Source organism: Anopheles gambiae, chromosome X (assembly GCF_943734735.2).
Source record: "Anopheles gambiae chromosome X, idAnoGambNW_F1_1, whole genome shotgun sequence".
Classification (NCBI taxonomy): Eukaryota; Metazoa; Arthropoda; class Insecta; order Diptera; family Culicidae; genus Anopheles; species Anopheles gambiae.
The window spans coordinates 9025056-9047998 of record NC_064600.1 but is presented as its reverse complement, the minus strand read 5'-3'; the positions used below and the strand labels follow the sequence as shown (position 1 = coordinate 9047998).

Below are 22943 nucleotides of genomic sequence, written 5' to 3'. Positions count from 1 at the left end.
ACGGGCACGTGCATCACCTCGTCGGCTGAAGTGAGTGTTTGCGCAAAGTGCAAGTTTGCAGAAGCCCGCTGCAAACTAATCACTAATCCACCGCGTGCTCGATCGAGTCGAGTGCCCAAAGGGAAAGGGGTGGCAACGGGGTAGATTAGATGCCTGCATTTGCTGAACAAAAGCGGCACGAGTGGGCCGAGACAATGTTACGCGCTTTGCGTTCGAGAGCGAGCGTAAAAAGTGTAGCCTCCGGCGGGCGCATATCACTTGAACCGGCGAACAACGCGGTGGCCATATTCTACGCGACAGTGTTACTGGTTTTTTTTTGTTGCTGTTTTCACACTCTGACACACACACACACACACACACACACACACACACACACACACACACACAGAGTGTCTGTACTGAAATTATCTCAGGGCCGGGGCCGGTTGCACGCGTTCTCGTCTCTGGCGGTTGGGCAACCGGATTTGGTCCTTCGAGCCGGATTTTTGTCTGTTTCAGTGCTTTGCAGGTGCGGCACCCCGGGCATTTGTGTCGCAGCCGCACATTCATCATAATTTTTGTTCGGTGTGGTGCTATGGCAGGGTAAGGGTGAGCGGAGAGGGGGGGGGGTTGGTGGGGGAAGGTAGGTAGCAGTATGAGGGAAGGGGTAGTAAAACCAAATAGCCGACCGCGCGGGAAAACCAGAAACTTAAAACCGTACATAAATAGCAACAGTTGCAGGCGGCAAACTCCCTTCCCTCCCCTCCTCGTTGTCTGAAGAGAGATACACGCACACACACACACACACACACACGCTGGCGGAGAGGATTTGCAATAGAGATTTAGTGGGTCGTGCAGTAGAGAGATTACAAAAAAAAGTAGAAAGTAAGAGCAACAGCGGCCGGCTGAAATGAGATTGAATTGTGAGCGAAATAAAATCACGCAGAACGAACGGGAAGAAGAAAACTAAAACCCACGAAAACAGATGGGTTGTAAATTAACCACAAAGATGGACGCTGCGCAAAATTTCAATCAGCCAGCCAACTCGCTCGCTCTGTACCGCTGGCCCTGCACAAACGCAAACCCTCCACGCCCGTACGTTGTGTTTAACGTTTGAAAATCGTTTGCTCGCATTACAAATCTTCCGGATTTTCCCCCACCGTCCGTGGCTTCCCGGTCCGAGTTTCCCCCCTCCCCACCTCCTGCTCTGTTGTGGGAAAAACCACACACGGCTCTGCCAGCACGGGGGCAGAATGAAATGGGTAACTTGGGTGCACCCGGTGCGATTTGCGTGCGAGCAAATGCTAAAAATAGCGATTTTTCACTCTTCGCGCGCATTTGCAAAACACGCTCTGTGCGTGAACTGCGCGCGCGCGTGTGTGTGTGTGTGTGTGTGCGCACGCGTTTAAACGAAGAAGTTGTTTTCAGCACCACCACAAGATGCACACACACACACAGACACACACATTGGTCCGCGCGTAATATGGGTAGTAAGGGAAGTGTTTTGCTTGCAGTTCATTTCGCCGTGCGAGTTCCGTTTCTTTCTTTTTTTTCAAAATTTTATGTTTTCCCATGCACGATGGGGATTGGCTGGGGGGAATGATGATCGGGTATCATTTCCATTAATTAACGTGCTTAAACGGCAAAACAATAAAGCTAGCGAGGGAAGTGGAGAGTAATAAAATCAAAAAATGAAGAAAAAAAAAACAAACCAAATCGATCGCGACGTTCATTCATCACCTGCAGCAGGATCGGGGCGCAGCAAACAGCGGCTTGACAGGCGCCAAAACAATGACACAATCAATTAGTCGCGCTCGCACGCGTGAACAGATAGCCAAAAGGTTTGAATGGCGCCGGTTTGCAATAAATTATGTACATTGCAGTTGGGACGGCGATTATTTTTTAAAGCACACTGCTGGTTGCTGCTAAAGGCAGTCATTGTGCTGCTCAAATTGATAGCAGGATGATAAATCCTTTTATTTATATATAAAAAATGTATAAATTAATGGTTTTTAATACGCGTAAAGATAACTTACTGCCGACATTGAATGTATTTTCTTGATGGAGACGCCTTGTTTTTTGTCCTTCATTTTGGATCTACTAACAAGACGGTACATGTACAGTGGAACGCCGCATAACGAGTTTAATGCATTCCGGTGACTCACTCGTTGTGCGAAAAAACCCCTTTTTTGCGGAAGGCTCTTTTCCATCTAGTTTGCATGAAAAGTGAAATAATTGATTCCAGAATCGCAAGTAGGCAGGTGAGAGCACAGAGAGCAAATACGCATTTGAAAAATAGGGAAAATGTCTTCATAATACCGATAAATTTGATAGATACTTGTGCTTTAATGTTTCCAAGATATTAACATTGCACCATTTTCTTCAACAAGGACGACGATTGATTTAGTTTTGTTCTTTAATATTTCCTTAATAGAACGTTTTTAGATTGATCTTTCATCGCTTTACGTCTAGGCAAGGGTAATTATTTTGCTGTGAAACATTTACTGCAAGACTTACAGTACTTTGGCGTGTATAACGACCCCCTTGTAGGTCTAAAATGACCAAAACTAGATTGAGGAGGTTTTTATACACGGATAAAACATTTTAATTTACTCCCGAGACATTACAATCGTTTACGTACAAAGATAGTTTGGTGCTTGGGTATCCACAAACATAATACAAGAAAAAAGCAATAATGTTTGGCAAGGGAATGCGCAAGGAAAAAGAAGGCATGGATTGTAAACTGAGGAAACAATTCAAGAAATATCTCCGATAGGTTTGTATGTAACATTTCATCTGTACAGTTTCATAACCTCAACCGCAATTCCAGCATTCTTTAAATGTTTTAATTTATTTGTCTTGTATTCCATTCCAAGACCGTATCAGCATTTTAGTTCATTTGTAAGTGGTTAGGCTGTAATATTCCTGTTAAGTTTGATTAGAATAACTAATTATAAGACTTTTTGTTAAGTCTAATAGGCGGACAAATTTTTACTTCAAAATATACAAATATACAATTATTTTTTTAAAAAACGGCTTTTTCAAATTGATGGTTTAAATTCATAAAAAGGAAACATATCAGTATGAGGTCAAAAACTACTGCTCAGAAAATACGATAAGAATACGAAAGCTTGCACTAGAAGTGAAAAAAAAATAAAAAAAAATGGATGTGAATCAAATTGGAAACATCGAAAAAGTTGTTTTTAAATTTTGTAAAATGTAATTTAAAAATCCTTTTTTATTTTACATTTTTTTATTTCAAAAATATTAAATAATTAGTCTGGGTGGGGGGGGGGGAGTCTTCATACAGTTTCATCACAATTCTAAATTTGTTGTTGTAAATATTCTTCATCACGACTGACGTTGTTAAACTTTGCGATAACTGCCACGATGCTCCTCCAACTGACAGGAATTTGCTTCATAAACAAATAGATCTAGAAAAGCGCTCCAGTAACATTCGTCAATATGTGTAGGAGCTTCAACAAATACTATCAATCTTTCGACTTTAATTTTAGTGTCGATTGTCTCAAAAACAGAATTGGGTAAATTATTAGGCTAGACTAGGTAAGGTTAGGTTAGGTTATCGTTTTACTCGGGGTACAGGTTGGGAATGTTCTTTTTGATCACTCTGCATCTGTTGGATGATATATAGTAAATTAAAAAAATAATAAATAATTAAATCAATACATGTATAAAAAATATTAAAAACAATTAAAAATAATTAAATAAATAATTCATTAAATAAATAAATAAATACATACATACATACATTAATATGCAACACACTTGTGCATCACACACACACTTCTCTTCCTGGCAAAAGATTTACATTAAACGATTCTTAGTATCAAAATCCGATCGTGTTTTTTCTTATTGGGAAGTAATGCTCCAAATAACCCGTATTGCCCAAATTGGAATACCAAATTGGATTCGCTCCGTACTGCAATGGTTCTATTTTTTTGCAATTGCACTTACTATTGCTGCTTAACTGTCGATTGGCTTTGGATCAGTTGCTTTAGACTCAATTGCTAATCATGTGTGAAGGTCGTTGAAGAAAATGTATTGCATCCAAAGCTGCAGTACCTCAATGTCAATGCTGGAGAAAATTTCAACAAATGGTTTCAATTTCAGTGCTAATTTCAAAGAAAACGGTTCCGGTGTGCGAATTGATTGCAGCGTGGGAGACGATGCGCTTGACAGACTGCCAATCTTTGGGCGTGCGACCGTGTGATTTAAAACAAAAAAAAAATACAACAAGTCCCCAAATGATAGTTTGAACAATCATTTCGGGGTAAGCATTGTTTTCAGTGCTTCAATCAATGGTTATGGTTGGTTGCCATAATGTAATAATGTTTAGAGTACTTTCAATATTTAGAAGAAAAAATAGGTCGGTTTTTATTATGATGGGAGAGGAAAAGTGTACACTACAGCGTCTTTCCGTAGGTGTCTTTTCCGACCCTATCCTACCCGGCTGCTGTGACCGTTGCTTCACGATCGTAGCGATTGCTGAACCATGCGCAATCTACTTTTATTTACATTCCCATCGACCAAGATGACTGCGGTGACTCAGCGGGTTTGCTTGCACCGCCCGAAAGAATGCTGCCCGAACAACGCTCGGGCTGTAACACTCGTACACTATAACTATTGTTGACAGATTGCGTTTACGAGCACGGCGAGATGAACAGGGCGGAAGTGTCTGATGCTGCTGTCGCCTGCTAGCACGGTTGAGCAGCATCAGCGTATTTGCTCCCAGCTCGGATTAGTGTTTGCGCGATGACGAAAAGCCTAAGCTAGAGCGCGCGGCTGGAAGTTCGACGGTTCGGGTTGCAAGTGTGCTAGGAAGCCCGTCGTGGCCCGGATCGGATTACACCCCGGCAAGGCCGGCGTAAGTAGAGCAAACCGCGCGCGCAGATGCTACTGTCACACGGGCGTCGAAACGTGCGGCGACTGTCAGCAATTTTTTTGTTTCTCCAGCACGTACGAGATCGTACGAGATCGTGTGATCGCATGAGAAGGGAGAAGGATTTGTAACTGCCTAAACATACCAAGCTTAATTACAAACCGACCGATTCGATACCGTCATAGGCCATTACATTGCAGTCACTGCAGGAACTGCAATAACTGCAGTAGTAGATACTAAAACCACTGCGCTTAGTACTATTTTTAGAGACATGGCTATTAAAAATGGTCAACCCAATCAACACGAACAACTTTCCATGCACCAAAGAATGCATTGCAACCGTTTGCTGCTTGCCATTGCGCGTAAATCATCCCGTTCCATTGCAGGGGCAACACAAAGCAGAGGGCGTACCGAAAAACAAACCGCCTAAACACTCCGCCAAACTGCACGCGACACAACTGGCGCCGGTGTTGGCGTTTTTTGGTTGCATCGCCCATTGCGCCCTTGGCTCCAAATGTTGCTCGGGTGCGGGTCCGGTTAACGTCGTTTGCGCGTGCAACACTAGTACAAAACCTTGTGTGTGGCCCAAGTGTTTCGGCTTAAAAATAGAGTGACCGTACCCACACCTCCCCTCCACGGAAGTGTTCGGTTGCTGGCAAACGGGGCAGTAAGTGTAAGCGCCTCGACTCGCCGGCCACTTGCGATGGACGCTTCCGGCTAAACCGTCTGTGTTTTGCGTGTGTGAGTCTGTGTTGGAGCATTTATTGAAGTGACAGATGAGCTAAGGGAAAACGAAAATAATCATCTTATCTCGAGGCGTTGGGGATGTTTTCTCCGAATGCTAAAACATTGTACAAGCATGCTTAGCTAGTGATGAAGTATTTTGAACGCCTCTAAGCTCAACGCCAACGAGACTACTGTGTCAGGATTAAAGATGTCACCTCGAAAGCATTCAGCAGCCCTTCAGAAGTTCGATACTCCCAGAATTTAGTTCCGTTGCTATTCTTATTATACATGCACCATAAACAAACTCCAACACAAACTCCATTCAATGTGATTACAAGCTATTAGGCGTTACCTTGAAACGATAATATATCATGCGTGATCAAGAAGTTATGCTTGAAACTCGATTTCCACGTTCATTACCAGCTCATTATAAAGGTAAAGTGCACAAAATGTTAGGCTTTGTTCATCGCCATTCAACAATAACGGATATGCATTGCCTTCTTCTTCTTCTATTTGGCGAAACGTCCTACGCGGACATGCCGGCCTACACAGGCTTTCGAGACTTAATTCATTACCACGTAGCCGGATAGTCAATCCTTGCTACTTGGGCACGGTACCGCCGCATTGCCTTAAGTCCCTGAATTTGTCATTTTTCCGGTCAGTACTGGAGTACTGTTCTGTTGTATGATGTTCCTACTCTTCGATCCCTACTGGAAATTAGAAGCCGTAAAAATATACTTGCTGTATCCGAAAACCCACATGCTCCGGTGACCCGCGCGCAATGTTTAATGTTAGGTATTCAATCTCTTACACGTATGGTTGCCCAGAATGTTTTTTTGGTAAACAGCCTAACACATTGGCGCTTCAGATCTGTCGGCCAGATTAAGTATAAATACTTCTCCAGCTAGGACAATAAGCCACTATAAATACTTCAGTATTGACCGCAGCAGGCGACTCTATATCTTTAATGAACTCACAGCTATAGTCTCGTCGACTCGCAGTTTTAACTTGCCTTATTTATACTTTGTTTACAATATTTGATCGTAAAATAAATCTCGGCATTAAGATCTAACATTACCTCGTCTTGGGAACTTGGGAACATTGTGAAAGTGTGATAAACGGAATGCTGAGTTTGCAGACCGCGTACTGTTTGTATATTTTGTGATGTCTGTGTTCTTACCAAGATCTTTTCCTTACGGCAATCCTGTGAAAAGACAACAATTGTTTTTGTGTTGTCACTTGACAGACCTTCCGTAGCCAAATGTCAAACGCGAGATAAAAAAAAATGGTTGAAAACTATTTACAAACATGCCTAAATAAGAAATAATCAGGTAAATAACCATTTTTAAAGCGTTACGCTGCAGCACTACCACCATTGAGATAATTTTGCAATTGCATAGAAACACGCGAGGCAACGAATGTGTGGTTACTAGATAGAATACATCTCCACTTATAATATCCTTCTTTTTTTCTCCGTTTGTCAGGTTGAAAGATGCAATGCAGTAGCAATTTCTTGCAATTCTTGACAATTTGGTGTGAGAAAAAATACATTCACACTTATACAGTTGCATTGGTATCCTTAAATTCAATCTAATTAGATGGAATTGTTATAGTCTTACTGGCTGTAACATCTAGCAATTAAGGGGGAGGGCTAGAGGGGGGAAGGAAGGGAACTGTCTATTGAGCCATAATCCTAAAGCCTGATATTACGTGATCTAAACTCGAGTCGAAAACTGGTGTCATTATCAGTGCAAGAATTGGGGTATGATCAACTACCAAGAACGGTGAACGGGCCGCTGTAAAATGAAAGGTATAAGGAAGATTGAGCCTAGGATATATAGGCCAATAGACTCCTTTCAAAATCAGATGGCATCGAATCATCATGCAGTAGTAAGAACTGGCTATGCATTAGTTTGATATAAATAAATATAGAAGGCCTGTATAATGGAAGCCTGTAGAATAAGACAGATAAGATTTATCAGGACTGCCTAAATGTTCGTGAATATGATCCGCAAAATATCCTCACAGTGATCAAAACAAAAATGTTACAATTCAAGATAGCTATTTAGCTGTAGGATATACAAAGACGTGATGATATGGGGATTATTGTTTCGTCTTCTTTGACACAACAACACAACCGCTGTCGGTCAAGTCAAGGCCTGGACCTGACCTGTGCCACCACTACTATTTGACTTGGCTTTCAGTGACTTGCTAATTACGCATAGCAGCATAGGCAATCCTATGTATGGGGGCACGGTCCATTTGGGGCTTGAGCCCATGGCGGGCATGTTTGTTAATTCATGCGAGTTGACGACTGTACCACCAGACCGGCACTCGGGATGGTTGCTACGTAACTATAAAACCAGTGGCTACAAGCAGGTCAGAGATTTTGAAAATGTAAAAAAAATGAGACATCATTTGGAACTTGATACACTGAGATAATCCGAACAAAGGCAAAACGACATGGTATTCCATTAAAAACAAATCAATCGTTCAAAAAGTGTTCTATTTCCCTGTCCCGCAAACGACACAATTGGTCATAGCTGATGTACACTCCAGAAATTCAGCAACTATCCGAAGATTTGTTGCAAAGCCTTGTTACCGGGCCACAGTATAACTAGTGCAATAAAGCAATGTAACTACAATCTTTAAGGGACCGTCAACTTGAAGAGAAATTCATGTTGTTGTGCAGTATTCAAGAAACCACGGGAAAAACCAGGCATCCTATGACCAATACTTTTGTCAACGGTAATTGAAAAGATCATCTTAGCGAATTTAGGCTTCCAAATCGCATATTCAGCTGAGAGGATATTACGCCTTAGGAAGACATTCATCTTGAAGAGACAAACAATGTTTGAAGTATGTTGAAGTTTGAAAATATTAACAACAATTAATCTTGAAGCGACTACATCAGCAATTTCACTCTAGTTACAATTGTGTCACAGAAAGAAAGTAAAATAAAAAAAAACCTCTAGAAAGTGTGACCACAGACTGAAAGCTGAACCAAAATAATAAACAATAAAGTGAAGCGAACCGGGCTCATAAAAACCCATTACAAGGTGTCCCGCCGGGGCGTTACTGAGGCGTTACTTACGTTTAGCGTAGAACAGCTTCGAATAGTCACAGTCCATCCTGAGGCCGGGTATGCCGCCACCGGCCACTCCTCCACCGCCGCCGCCCAGTCCACCCACACCGCCTATTCCACCCACCGCTCCTCCTCCTGCTCCTGCTGCTCCTCCTACTCCTCCCCCTCCTCCTCCTATTCCTCCGGCGGCTCCTCCTAGTCCGCCTGCCGAGCCTGTGCCGCCGGCGCCGAGCGCGTTCCCGCCGATGCCGATCCCTCCCGGGCCACCGATGCCCGCGCCGGCCGTGTCCACCCCGCCCCCGAGCGGCCCAAAGTGCGGATGGTGGTGGTGCGGGTGGGCCGCCGGATGGTGATGATGGTGATGGTGGTGGTGATGGTGCGGATGCGGCACGTGGTGCGGATGGGGATGGTGCGCCCCGTGCGGATGATGGTGGTGGTGGTGGCTGTTGCTGCCGCTTACTGCGGCCGCCGCCGCTGCTGCCGCTGCCGCCGCCGCTGCCGCCGCTGCCGCTGCCGCCGTACCGGTGCTGGCCGGTCCACCAACGCTACTACCGGCGGGGCCGGCACCACCAACACCACCACCGACTGCTCCTCCTCCTCCTCCTCCGGTCGTCGCCGGTGCCGCTGCTGTACCGGTAGTGCCGCTGGGGCCGTTCCCTGCCGCCGCCGCTGCTGCTGCCGCCGCTGCCGCCGCTGCCGCTGCCGCGCTGGCCGCCGTCGGGTAAGCGAGCGGGTTCAAAAAGTTAAAGTTTCCTTTGTCAATCTTGGCGGCCGTGGGCTGGCTTCCGGCACGCCACTCGCGAAAGTGGTCGGTGGCGGAAACGGCGTCACTCTCCTGATCCGGGCCGGGGTGGGACAAGGGCGGGCAGGTGGCTTATGGAGATGGGGAAGGGGGTCAGTGGAGAGGATGTTTTGTTGTTGTTGTTGTTGTTGTGTTTTCGCTTTACTTGCGCACAGCAGGATGGGCTGATTTCAGTGTTTTGATTGCAGCGAAGCAGTTTGTTGATTGTTGACCCTTATCGGTGGTGGGAGCTTCGGCTTTTCCGGCCACTCGCAACATAGAAACACTTACACATACACACACACACACACGCACACGTTTAGTCACAGTTGGAACAAAAGTAAACCCAACCAAAAATACCCCAAAATCACACGCGCGCACTCACTCGCACAAACAGGGCCGCGGTACGATCGTGGCCAACCGATAGAACCGAACGGAACGATAGGCCCGCGCGGTCCGGCACGCGGTTGTGGCACCGTTTTTGTGTGGGGTGGGGTGGGGGGGGGGAGTGGGAGTTCGATAACACGCAAACGCGGGCGAAGGTGGCGACTGATCTTTATCGCGTGCGCTGGACACAACACGAGATGCCGAAAAGGTACGGCACAAAAATTGGCTTGTTGTTTGGGTTGTTTCTTTCTTTTTTGCTCCCTCGCTCGATTGATCTTTGATTTGTTTTGTCTGGTGTGTTGTTGTTTTTCTTTTTTTTTTTACGCAATGTTTTAGTACACCCTTTGTACACGATAAGCTATCACACTATCAATTGGTTGTTTTTACTTATTTTTTGTTTCACACCACCGTGGCGATTGGCACTGGAGCACGTGTTTGGTTCGCGTGCTCTTTTAATGGAGTTTCAAATTTGATCGTTTTTTTTGTGAGGTTCGCTTCTGATGCACAATAATATCCTTAGCGAGGATCACTCAGGGATGGGAAAACACTGTTAAACACTCTCTCTCTCTCTCACACACACACACGCACGAATGTTTTTGATTGATGAAGCACGAAAGTTCGCTGCTTGGTCACACTTGTCCATTCGCGGCTCACAGACGCGACTCACAAAACGGGGCGCGCGCTGAACGACGACGGCGCTGATGGCGTACAGTGCGTGTGTGCCCGTGGCTCGGGCGTAAGACCCCACGGGTGTAAGGACGGTTAGGCGAACGCTTCGTTACGGTTTGCCGGTGGCCGCGTTTAGCTCCGTCTGCTAGCGTGCGAACGAATGAATGATGCGGGCGCCACCGGCTCCTGTTGGGCCGCTAGCCGAGAGCCGGTATCTGGTGCTACGAGTGCTACTCACAGCGCCCGGCACTCACCGCTAGCGCGAGTGTGTGCGTGTGGCGCTCGGCCCACTCTCGCACACGCTCAAGCACACGCGGAGCGCAACATTCGGGAAAAGTGCACGCAGCGGCGCGTGAGCTCGCCGACCGGGCGGCTCCATCCGCGGCTCGTGAGTGACCGGGAAGTGTTCATTTTGCTAAACCCCCCTCCTCCCCACTACCACACATTCACAGCTCGAAGCTCAGTGTTAGCCACCGGCTCCGGTTTGTATCGAATCGTGTATTATGCTTGCTTCTTTTGCTACATTTCATTTGTATTTGCCGATGAGTGCCACTTCCGGCGAGGCGAGCGGACAGCACAGTAAGCTCCAAAGCAAGTGTACTTACTTTTTCGGCATTTCACGGCAGCACGAGGACGCTCGTTGGAAAGACAAATGGGGGAAAACTTGGATAGCTCACAGCGATCACAGCGCGATCGATTTCGGATCGTGCAGAGTTTTTCGCTAATTCACAAACAAACCCGAACAATAAAAATAAAATAGAACACACGCGTACGCATTTTATTTTAGGTCTTTATTTTGTTTTCGCACTATTCTCCACCCGCTGTCGGTGTGTGTGTGTGTATTACGTTTCGTTATTTTTTTTCTTCTTCCTTTTATATATATTTTACCGCAATTAATTTCGAAGCCTGAATGGCTTCAGGCTTCCTTCACCGGACTCTTATTTGTGTTGTTGTTGTTTTTTTTTGCTGCTGCCACTATGGCGTGTTTCTTTGTATGTGTGTGTGTGTTTTTTTCTTAAGTTTTTCCAACCACCATCGTGACCGTCGTGTGTTTGGTTCCGTGTTCCCTTTCTTACTTTCCTCTTCTTTAATCTTCTTCTTCTTCTTCTTCATATTCTTCTTATTCTTCTTCTTCTTTTACCTTTTCTTTTTCTGTTTCTTTTGCCTATTCTTCTTCTTCTTCTTTTTCTTCTTCTTCTTATTCTTCTTCTTCTTCTTCTTCTTCTTCTTCTTCTTCTTCTTCTTCTTCTTCTTCTTCTTCTTCCTCTTCTTAATGTATTCGCTATTTTATCTGTATCATTAGCTGTTTCTACCACTGTTGATTTTCACTGTTCTGTTCTGGCTCTGCGAGTTTAACATATTTTGCTATACTTTATATACTTCGTTTCACCATTCTGCTTTGCTGGTGTGGGTTTTGTGTTTTGTTCTTTCTCGTGCTTCTGCTTCTTTTCTTTCTTATATGTATCGTTTTTTTTCTTTCTTCTACTTCATTTGCTGCTTAATTAGTGTTTGCATTTCGCTCTCTTGCTATCTTACTGTTTCTTTCTTTCTCATCTGTTTCTTAATTGCTCTATTACAGCGAACCACATTCACGCACTGTTTTGCGATTAGCGATACACGCCCCACTTCTCTCTACCTCTCTCTCTCTCTCTCTCTCTCTCTCTCTCTCTCTCTCTTTCTCTTTTTTTCTCTATTTCTCTCTTTCTCTCTTTCTCTCTTTTTTCTTTCTCTTCACTTCCACTTGCAACACCCTATGCTATTATTAATAAATTTGATTTTGTGTATGCGTCTGTTCAAGAGTGAGCGGGGTGTAGGAGGACAGGGAAGGGATTTGATTTGTTTCGAGGAAAACTGCCACCTCCCGTTTGGTTAGCATAGGGCAAAGAGATAGGGCAGCGAAAATGTTGGTACCACACCTTGCCCCTCCCTTGGACTACTCGCTAACAGAATTTCGGGGTGGCCAATCTCTCTTTCTCTATTTGTCTCTACTTTTCTTCCTTTTCCCGTTTCCGTTGCCCATCATTTCTGAATTGGTTACGATAATAGTTGGACACAATGTTCAGGCTGTCTGCTCTCTACGGTAGAGCGCCTGAATTGCGGCAACATGCTTTAACATGACGGTCTATTTCCCTTTTTTATCGCACGTATATTCTTTTTTACATGATTCGTCTGTGTATGGGTGAGAGCGAGTGTGAAATGGTAACTTTAAAGTTTTAGCGCTTTTTTTGTATTGTAACACACACACACACACACACACACACACACACACACACACACACACACACACACACACACACACACACACACACACACACGTTTTCCTTCCTTTCTTGTGTATTTTTGTGTGTAAATGTGTGTATAAGTGTGAATAAGAAAAGGTTCCCGAAACACGGTTGCTCACTCAGATTACCTATAAACAAACTGTGTGTGTGTGTGTGTGTGTGTGTGTGTGTGTGTGTGTGTGTGTGTGTGTGTGTGTGTGTGTGTGTGAACTGTTTTTGTGAGTTTTGTTTTCTCTTTTCGTTTTATGTGTTTCTGCCGTTTGCTGTGTGTGTTATGGTTTTGCTAGTTTTGTTACTTACTTTTATTTCTTCTTTTTGTTGTCGATTTGAACTTGCTATTTTCCTTTTATTTCTCTTACTGTTTATCGGTACCTTTAGAGCGATTGTATACTTTTGTGTAGTATTATTAATTCATTATTTAATTTATTTATTTATTTATTTAGCCATAATTTTTCTACTCGTTTTCTGATAAATTTACTACCGATCTGATCGCTTTGCATCGCTCGTTGAGTTTTGTTTTGTTTTATTTTATTAATCTTTTCTTTTTGTTAGATTTACGTTACTAATCCTATCCTTCGGTCAGCTTGTGACAATGTATGCATGTATGTATGTATGTATGTATGTATGTATGTATGTATGTATGTATGTATGTATGTATGTATGTATGTATGTATGTATGTATGTATGTATGTATGTATGTATGTATGTATGTATGTATGTATGTATGTATGTTTGTATGTTTGTATGTATGTATGTATGTATGTATGTATGTATGTATGTATGTATGTATGTATGTATGTATGTATGTATGTATGTATGTATGTATGTATGTATGTATGTATGTATGTATGTATGTATGTATGTATGTATGTATGTATGTATGTATGTATGTATGTGTGTATGTATGTATGTATGCATGTATGTGTGTGTATGTTTTTTGTTTTGTTTGCGGTATTGTTTACTTACAGTAGCTAACAGGTAACCGTTTGTTTGTGTTTGTATAATTTCGATTCACGTTTCTCCATGTGCTGTGTATGTTGTTTTTTTTTGTCGCTATCCCTCTTGCGCCACTCTTGTGTTGTAATGTGTTTGTTGGCATTATTTCCCCTTTTTCTGCTTAATGCTCTGTTTGCGACTCGCAAACTGCGCAAGACATGAGGTTTAGTACATGCAAGCACTGAAATTAATCGCAAACAAACATGACGCACACATTACACTAGCTCTCGTTGTCTTACATTGCGCCTAAACGGTGTGAGGGGATAACAAAAAAAAAGAGAATAAAAAAAAACAACATTTGCAGGAGTGGGAATGCACGTCTCTTGCATACACTAATGTCCTTTACAATCACACGCACACACACACACACATGCCCACACTCATAGGTAGTCAGGGATAAGGAGAGCGAGAGAGAGAGAAAGAGAGAAAGAGGGGTAGGAAAATTAGATAAAAGTGACGATGAACAGGCTCCTCAACTCACAAAACCATTCCGACGCGAGTGCAACAGGTGGGAGATAGGATAGGATGGGAAGAAAGCGACACTCTTTTTCAGCTAATTTATTTGTTTTTTTTTTCAGATCGACCAGCTGAAGGAGTGCAAGAGTTCCACGTGACCACGGTGGGTTCATTTCATAATTTTCTTCTTTTGTTTTTTGGGTTTTTTTGCGTTGTCAAAGGGAAGAGAGAAACGGTTAAAACTCGGTGTACGTCAACGTCACTCGGGAGGCTTTCAAAAAAAAAAAAAAAAAGATCATTTTCATTTATCTACTCGATTATGCTAGTGTGTCTGTGTATATAGTATATATTTTTTCTGTTTTTTTTTTTTTTTGTTTTTTTTTTAATGATTTTGTTATGTTCCTGTGTTTTGCGCACAGCTTTAAGCAGCCGCGGGCACAACATCTAGAGCGGCGTTAGGTTTGATCGACCGTTCGACTTTTTCGAGAAGCTGCCTGCTACCTACGAATTGTGCGTTGCATTTACGTATCGATTAAGAGTGTAGTGTGTCCTGCTTGCAGAAGATTTGTTTTTTATTTATTTTTTTTCGATTGTTTGTTTTCTTCTTGTTTTTTTTAATGTTTGTTGCACTTCTCATTCAGTTTTGTTTTTTTCTTCCACCTCTTCTTTGCTTGTTTGCGTGCTTGCTTTAGCTAGGTATGCCTAGCGATAAATGGCTTTTTGTGTTTTTTTTTCTTATTTGTTTGTTTTGCAGTTTTTCGAGCCTCCTCCTTGCGAGTTCTTGCGCCGATTAAATTGATATGTGTTTGTGTGTGTGTGTGTGTCTGTGTTAAAGTATGTAGACGTGAGTTTTCTTACACTGCTATGCAACCTCGGCTGTACGTATGAGAGTTCGGAAGAGTTAGAGTGTCGGAACTTATGCTTTTTTGTTGCATATTATCTACTAGTGTGTGTATATGTACGAGCACGCGCGTGTGTGTGTGTGTCTATGTGTATACATTTTTGTGATTTGTCGCGGAACAATGGAGTAAACGACTAACGTTCCTCGCAAACATGGCACTATATAGAGGGTGTGTAGTAGACGTCCCTAGTTTCTAGCTGGTGGATGGCGTAAAAGAAAATAAGAGCTTCGTTAACTCTCTCTCTCTCTCTCTCTCTCTCTCTCTCTCTCTCTCTCTCTCTCTCTCTCTCTCTCTCTCTCTCTCTCTCTCTCTTTCTATAGAATTCTTTGTCATCTCGATCCTTTCCACTTTGTCTGGGCAAGTTTGCATTTTTGTCTACCTGCTTCGCTCTATAAAGTGGTATGAATCGTTTAATTTAACCATCAAACTTACATGTGTATATGTGCACATGTATATACATCTACATTTCGCATCAGCACGTGTTGTGGGACCGGATGAAGGTGTCCAAATAATAATCATGCGTGTGTGTGTGGTGTGGAGTGGTTTTTTTTTGTTACTTATTTACCTTTTTTACTGCATGTGTGGGTGTGTCTATTACTCATTTTCTCGTCACAAGATATATCGTTATAATAATAAACAAAATAACAGTATATATATTTTATATACATATACATATACGCATACATGATGTGTGGTAGTGGGAGGAGCGTGGTCTATATATATATATTGCATATATATATATATATATATATATATATATATATATATATATATATATATATATATATATATATATATATATATATATATATATATATATATATATATATATATATATATATATATATATATATATATTTATATATATATATGCATATGTATATATACTTATATAGTTCTATGTATACAAATATATAAATTTATGTTATATTATTAGATCGAGACACCTTCCGCCTTTGCATTTGCACTAAAAGGTCAGGTGGATTAAAGGACGACCCCACGTGACAACGCACTCGTTCAACGACCTGCTCAGCTATTGCTGCTCTATTGCGTTACAATAGCACCAGCGTTACGGTAACGGCGTTACGCACGCAGCTCGCCGCCTGTGTGAGTTTACTACGCATAAGTGCCCCACACGACGGATCGTGCCCGTGTTTGTGGGCGAGGATCAAGGAAACACACACATTTAAATGTTCAAAATGGCTGACGCCGTTAGTACGTTCGGGCCCGCCCAGCAAACCGGCCGCCATAACAATCGAAACAACAACAAAATCGAAACGAAAGAAGAGGAAAGAAAACAAACCTAACGAAACACATAAAAGTTACTACAATCACTGTGAAAGTGGGTGAGGGTGTCTGTGTGGTAGTAATAGTGGTAATAGTAGTTGTAGTAGTAGTAGGGTTCTGTGTACACGTGCCGACCCGGCGCCCACTTTACGCTCGATCGGGTGCGGTCTGGGTTCGGGCCCGTGCCCCCGCTCAGTCCACCTTCCAGCCGAGCGACGTTTGCTGCTTCTTGTACTGCTTCGCGTTTTTGGCAATCAGAAAGTGCTCGGTCGGGAAGTCCAGCATCGTGGTGCAGTGAAAGCCCATGTTGGCGGACGCGACGATGTACTCGCACAGTGCGAACCAGCTGAATGCTGCACCGGGTGAACGACACCGGGAGAGAAAGAGAGAGAGAGCGCGATTAGTGCTGGAAAATTAAGTTTTCGTCGGAGCCAATTCCCAGATACTAGTTTCGGAATCAGATTCCGGAATCATCTACAGCATCGAAATCGGCCCCGGAATCGCAATAGGAGTCAATTCTGGGATTGGCTCCGAAATCAGAAGTGTCTCTGGAGTCGGATTCGGTTTCGGCATCTCCATGAGAATAGGCGTTTAGGTCCTATGCCACTTTGACGGTATTAGCCCTAATGTATCCGATTGATTTTCATAGAGGTCTCTACACTGCTTTCGTTTTCGAATCTACTGATTTCATTTCCAGAATCTGATTGCGGTACCAATTCCAATTCCGTAGCCGATTCCAGAACAAATTGCGTTGCTCGGGACGATTCCGATTCTGGAACCTATTCTGATTTCAGATTCGGAGTCGGATTTGGAATCAGTTCGGGAATCGGCTCCGGAATCAACTCTAAAATCGCTTCCGGAATCAACTCCAGAATCGGCTCCAGAATCGGCTCTGGTCCTGGATCCGGATCGGATCCGGAATCCTCTCCAGAATTGAAATCTATTCCAGAATCAGAACCGATTCCAAGATCGAAATCGACTCCAGAATTCATTCCGAAGACGGAATCGGAATCGGCTCCAGAATTGATTCCGAGCTCGGATTCAGAATCGGGCAGTTCCGATACCGAGCTCCCGCCACTAGTGCAGGCCACTGGTGGCACACGGTCCATCCACCGTACCGAGATCCTGACACAGGAAGCGATGCTTCAGGAAAAACAGTATCAACCCGACCGTGCTCGCGATCGAGAGGGCGAAGAAGGCTTGCTTGTAGCGCAGCGACGACTCCTCGTTCGGTGTTTGCGGCCCGTCCGGCTGCAGGATCTTGAGCAGCTTCAGCGTCGCCAGCATGTAGGACAGCGAGGTTGTCATGAAGATGATGAACACCTTCTCGTGCAGTGCTGTGAGGGTAGTGGAAGGTCAGTAAGCATCAGTGTTGTGGACAGTGGCGTTCCGCACCGACCGTTACGAGCGCTACTTACGATAGTTTTCCTTGTTGGAGATGTAGGTGACACCGCATAGTGCACTGATCTCGACCAAATTCAGCCAGTAGACGATGTTTATCATCCTGCAGGCTTTCGTCACACGCTGTTGGCAAGGCACACATACATAGATAGATAGATAGAGAGAGAGAGAGAGTGTATGTGTAATGGGCAGAGGACTCTGCCTCTTACTGCAGATACTTACGGCGGGATCGTTCAGTCCGGCAACCATGGCACGGTACCAGTTCCGGTAGACAAAGGCAATGATGAAGCGCGGCCCGATGTGGAGTGCGATCGACACACGCCACAGGTACCGCTGTGGACTAACGCCAGTGATGGCACTGATTGACGGTATGATGTTGTACACCTGGGACGGCATCAGGGAAGTAACAGTCGTTTAGTAAACTAGCATATTGCCTGCCCAATTATTGATATCAATCTACTCATATCGCATGCATGTGTCTATTTTTGGTTAATGGCGTGAGAGACTGTTGGACAGTATAACAGTCACTACCGCTCACACCATTACAACTACAGCTAGGAATAACATCAATTAGTTCTAAAGTAACTTCATACCCGACAGTGCGTCTCGTGAATTTCCTCTGGCTGGAAGACATAAGCGGAGACGAAACATACGAACAAGGTACCGAGCGGTAGCACTAGTGTAAACACGCAGATATCACGGAAGCCAATGATGAGGTGCACCACAAGCTACCGACGCCACCGATGGACGCATCACGTAAGCAAATAAACAGAGTGAAACAGAAAGAGAGTGAGAGAAAGATTATAGTAGTGTACACAACCAACTCTAAAGCTTCCCGGAAGTGCGGTTATTTTAAATATTCTACACGGTTTTTCTACCGGGACGTACCCGACAAAACAAAACAAACAGCGTTATTTTTGCAGGGTGTTAGGGAAGGGAAAGAAGGGTGTGCTAGTATTAAAAACAAACTAACAGTGAATCGAGCGATCCCGAGCCCGAGGTAGATCGTACAGTATTCTACCAGGGCGAGTTTTTGCGAACTTCCAAACAGAGTTCCCTTCCCACGGGTAAAGGTACGATTAGAGGTAGCGTGGAAGTGAACAAGACGTTTTGGATTTTGGGTTATTATTATTGTGTTTCGTTATAGAAAGGTGTGTGGAGACAGTAGGTCCAGGATCATTATGGGCGACTGTCAAACACACACACACACACACTGAAAAAACTCCAAGGCGTTTTTGTGGTCATTTGAGATGTAACGTTTAGTAACGCTTCTTTGGCGAACGGGTCGAATATCGGTCAATCTATTAAAAGTTTTTGTTTTGCATATGGATACAATATCCAAAAACCGTTTTGTTTTTGATGTTATTGAGTATGTGTGGAACACACTGTTTTAGACATTAGGTAAAATTTCGTAAGCAAAGCAAATGATTTACAGTCAAAACTGGATACCTTAGAGACAAAAATGGATGCCTTAGAGGCAATAATTCGTGCCTTAGAGACAACAATAAGTGAGTTAGAGCCAAAATGTAGCGCCAAGGATTGTATGAACTATCACAGCTCTGTTGATGGACATTTCCATAAGAGCAGACCACTTTGGAGTAAGTAAAAATACCTTCACTGTCATTGTCCGACTTTAATTTTCCGTGGATTATCGTATGAAAATGGAAAAAAATTGCTAGAATACATCAAACATGCGTGTCAAATGAATCATGTTATCGTTCATTTGATCGCCCCGAAAAAAGACAGATCCAATCTGGCATTTAAACTGTCGCATTTAAAGACTTGCTCAAAATTACACCCATGCCCAGTGCTGCAAAATGTCATTGTCGATGGCTTAAAAAATCTGATTGAAACAAAATCCATATCAGCGTCACGTACTCAAACACGTCAGCGTCACGTATCAGATGTGATACTCAAAACGATTGGTGTGACCAATGCATGCTTCGTGAAATGTTTGCGACCAACGCGTGGTCAATCACTATATCATGACTTTTTTTTTACTGTGATCAGTTCTGCAAAATGTCACTGAACAAATTCCGGTTGAAACAAAGTAATGTCTGCGTCACGAGCTCTACTGTGACGATCAGAGGTGAGACTCAAACAGTTGGTGCGACCATCACATGCTTGGTGACATTGTGTGCAACCAACTCTTGGTCAGTCACTTGGTCGTGACATTTTCAGTCGTTGATCATGATGAGATATGCGATGCGTGCGAGTGGTTCCAAGAAACAAAATGAGCATTGTTTCTCTCTCTCTCTCTCTCTGTTTGGCAGAGGCTCCGACAGACCATCAAACCAGACAGAGCGAGAAAGCTGGAAGCTATATTGAGCATGGGAGTATATTCCAAGAATGTCGTGATTATCACCGACAGAAAATGTCGTGACCAAGTGAGTGACCAAGAGTTGGGTGCTGCACAAAATGACATCAAGCATGTGATTGGTCCACCAACTGTTTGAGTCTCATCGCTGATCATCACAGTTGTGTATGTGAGCTGATTTGAGCTTCGTTTCAGTCATGAGCGTTGGTGACTGGAAGCACTGTTCATAGCCAGAAAAAATCATGATTATGCTTGTGACTTCATTAAGCTCAGCTAGTCAGTCAGAGTATCGGGGTTGACTCAGGCACTCGCACGTCGCGTTCGGCATTTTTCCGTTGGTGTATATCTCGTGATGCTCATGACATTTTGCAGCACTGGCCATGACTTGTCCCGCTACCTCTAACCACAGCTTAAGCGGTCGTGGCAGCGGCTTGGAGGTTTCTATAAATACTCTGCTGGTGCCTGTGATCCAAATTCGGTAGAAACCTGCCCGGGGGAGGCCTCATCTTCGTTTACCTTATCGCTGGAGTCCCTGCCCCGGGGCCCTCCGCCATCGTCCCCGTAGTGGTCGGCCGGTTCGAGGCCGGGTTCGGCCCGCTCTTTGCTGCGGTCGTTGCTGCGCGACTTTCGCTGGATGGCACCGGGGAGGCTGGCGTGTGCGTTGTCCGTCGTCAAATTCCACTGCTGTTGGTGCGGCTGGGGGTGATGCTGCTCCTGCGGTCTGTGGGGACAGTTGGGCGGCGCGCTGGTGGCCGTCCGGGCCGGATCGTCCGGCGGCACCCGCCCATCGACCGTCGCGTCCATCGTCGGGCGGCTGGAGCTGACGGCGCGCGTCGACCGGTTGCGTCCTCGCTGCGGCACGTGGGCTACGTTTGGGGCGCCGGGCGCCTGGGCAGACAGAGAGGGGGGGGGGGGGGGATTGAAGACACCAGGCAGTACCGGTATCACTCCTCCTTTTCCCCTTTTCCCTGGAAGCAAAGGGTTCACCGGGAAAGGTGAAGAGGAAAACAAATGAGTTATTTTAAATAGTTTACATTATAAAACACACACACACAGAGAAAGCAGTGCACAACAAAACAGAATGCAAAGTGCAGTTCGCGGCGTGTTGACACATTCAGCTTGCGTGTGCTACAGGGTTTTCCAGGAGTTCCCATAGCTGTGGGACACTTCATTGATTCCTTCTTACGTGAAATGAACGTAATGTAATGGGAATTGTACTCTATAGCACCCTTGTCACACAAATCAAACAGGAAATTCCAAGGAGCCTGTTCAAAAGGTGTCCCATAGAGTCCAATTTCTAACACATGGAGTTCACTTCCAATAGGAAAGAGTGTCCCACTACTATGAGAACCACTGGAATACCCTGTAATGTGCAGCGCTAACGTGTTTACAGCTGCGTGCTCTGTGCGTGCTGTTCTATATTTGTGCGTTCAGTCGGGGAGACATTGCATGGTCCAAAAAACCACGCACGCACGGCTGGCAGGCGGCCAAAGGTGGCCACACAAAATGATGCTGCTCGGTTCCCCTTTCCAGCGCCAACCCCGAGCGAAAATCGCGTTTGTTTACGCGAAATGACACTAACCGACCGACGCGTGTAAGCGGGTTAGGTAATTATCGATGGGAAACCCTTTTACTTACCACGCGGGGTACGGTGGCCGAGGGCGAAGAGGGGGGAAGATAACGAGCGGCTCTCCGGCTGGTCACGTACGTTGCTGGCCGGCCGAAACCTTCTGTTTTGCTCTGATTGGTGGCGCTATTTGCGTTTGGTTGGCGTTTGGGGCTTGATTGGCGGATGGCTTCCGGGCAGCTCCTGCTGCCCCAGAGCGCGAAAGGGAAGGGTGTTGATGGCAGACACACAAACACACACACTCACACGAACACACACACACGATATGCCAAAACTCCGTCTAAATTGCGTCTAACGTGGAGGAAAACGCTGATTTTCCCGTCCTTCAGCTGGTTCCAATTTTTTCGAGCGGAGCCCTATACACTTTTTTCCTATAATTTCGAGCACAGTGGGTGAATTGTTACTGTAGTGCGTGGTGGTAATTTATTTGAGAAGAGAGAGAGAGAGAGAGAGATAGAAGGAGAGACGGGGTTAGAGCGGGAGTGCAATTTTCCCAAAACAAAGTGAAGGAAAAAAGAAAAGCTTCTCCTTCCAGCCAAGGATCTACAACACCCGGAAAGGACACACACACACATACACACACATACACAGGCGCACACTGGTAGCGGACAACAAAACTGCGTGTGAAAAGGAGCCTACACACACACAAACACACGTACTCACAAACACAGCTACACACGCAGCATTGTGCGCACCATGGCAAGGACCTTCCAGTTTTGCCACTGGCATAGGTCTACACACCACGGCAAAACAAGCATCCGTTTTCCCCCTCCCGCCCGTTACACACCCCCCTCCCCGTACAATCCCCTTTCGCCCCCATCGGCGAGGTTTGTGTTGCGGGTGTATGCGCGCGCGTGTGATCACATAGCACTGCCTCTGCGTGTGTGTGTGTGTGTGTGTGTAAATGCGTTTTTGTTGAAGAATTTTCCTGCCCACTTTTCTCGGTGGGTCACAAATTTCCACAACTTTTCCTCGCTGGTCGCTCAGCTAAATCAGTTCTCTTGTTTGCAGAATATTCTTTTAACCAAGAATGAGCTGGAAAAATTGGTTGATTTCCACACACACACATACACACACACAGACACGGACATACGCGCTCCAGGACCGTTCCAGTGCTTTTCCGCACCAAATGGTCCACCCGAGCAGCG

At 44.6% G+C, this 22943-nt stretch overlaps 2 protein-coding genes across 2 annotated transcripts in view; both read right to left on the bottom strand.

Annotated features, from left to right (window-relative positions):
- The window catches only part of LOC1271730 (protein scalloped), a 107571-nt gene extending 98013 nt beyond the window's left edge, over positions 1-9558 (bottom strand). Inside the window, exon 1 of the mRNA XM_061650434.1 lies at positions 8700-9558. Within this exon, the coding sequence (XP_061506418.1) occupies positions 8700-8736 (37 nt within the window). The 5' untranslated portion in view covers positions 8737-9558. The remainder of the gene's footprint in view (positions 1-8699) is intronic.
- Positions 9559-16026: 6468 nt separating this feature from the next.
- Positions 16027-21147, bottom strand: LOC1271732 (post-GPI attachment to proteins factor 2-like). The gene is made up of 6 exons (XM_061651847.1): positions 20685-21147; positions 18445-18579; positions 18074-18235; positions 17869-17974; positions 17569-17787; positions 16027-16803 (listed from the first exon to the last, which is right to left on the bottom strand). The coding sequence occupies exons 1-6, from the start codon at positions 20970-20972 to the stop codon at positions 16643-16645; spliced, it is 1071 nt and encodes a 356-aa protein (XP_061507831.1). The 5' UTR covers positions 20973-21147; the 3' UTR covers positions 16027-16642.
- Positions 21148-22943: the final 1796 nt, after the last annotated feature.

What these genes read in the sequence shown, in the direction of transcription:
- LOC1271732 (XM_061651847.1), bottom strand. Translation starts at nt 20,972, where the DNA reads ATGGACGCGACGGTCGATGGGCGGGTGCCGCCGGACGATCCGGCCCGG. An exon ending in GCAGGGACTCCAGCGATAAG is followed by an intron (nt 18,580 to 20,684) that starts GTAAACGAAGAT and finishes TGGCGTCGGTAG; the next exon opens with CTTGTGGTGCACCTCATCAT. An exon ending in CTTCCTGTGTCAGGATCTCG is followed by an intron (nt 16,804 to 17,568) that starts GTACGGTGGATG and finishes CACCCGGTGCAG; the next exon opens with CATTCAGCTGGTTCGCACTG.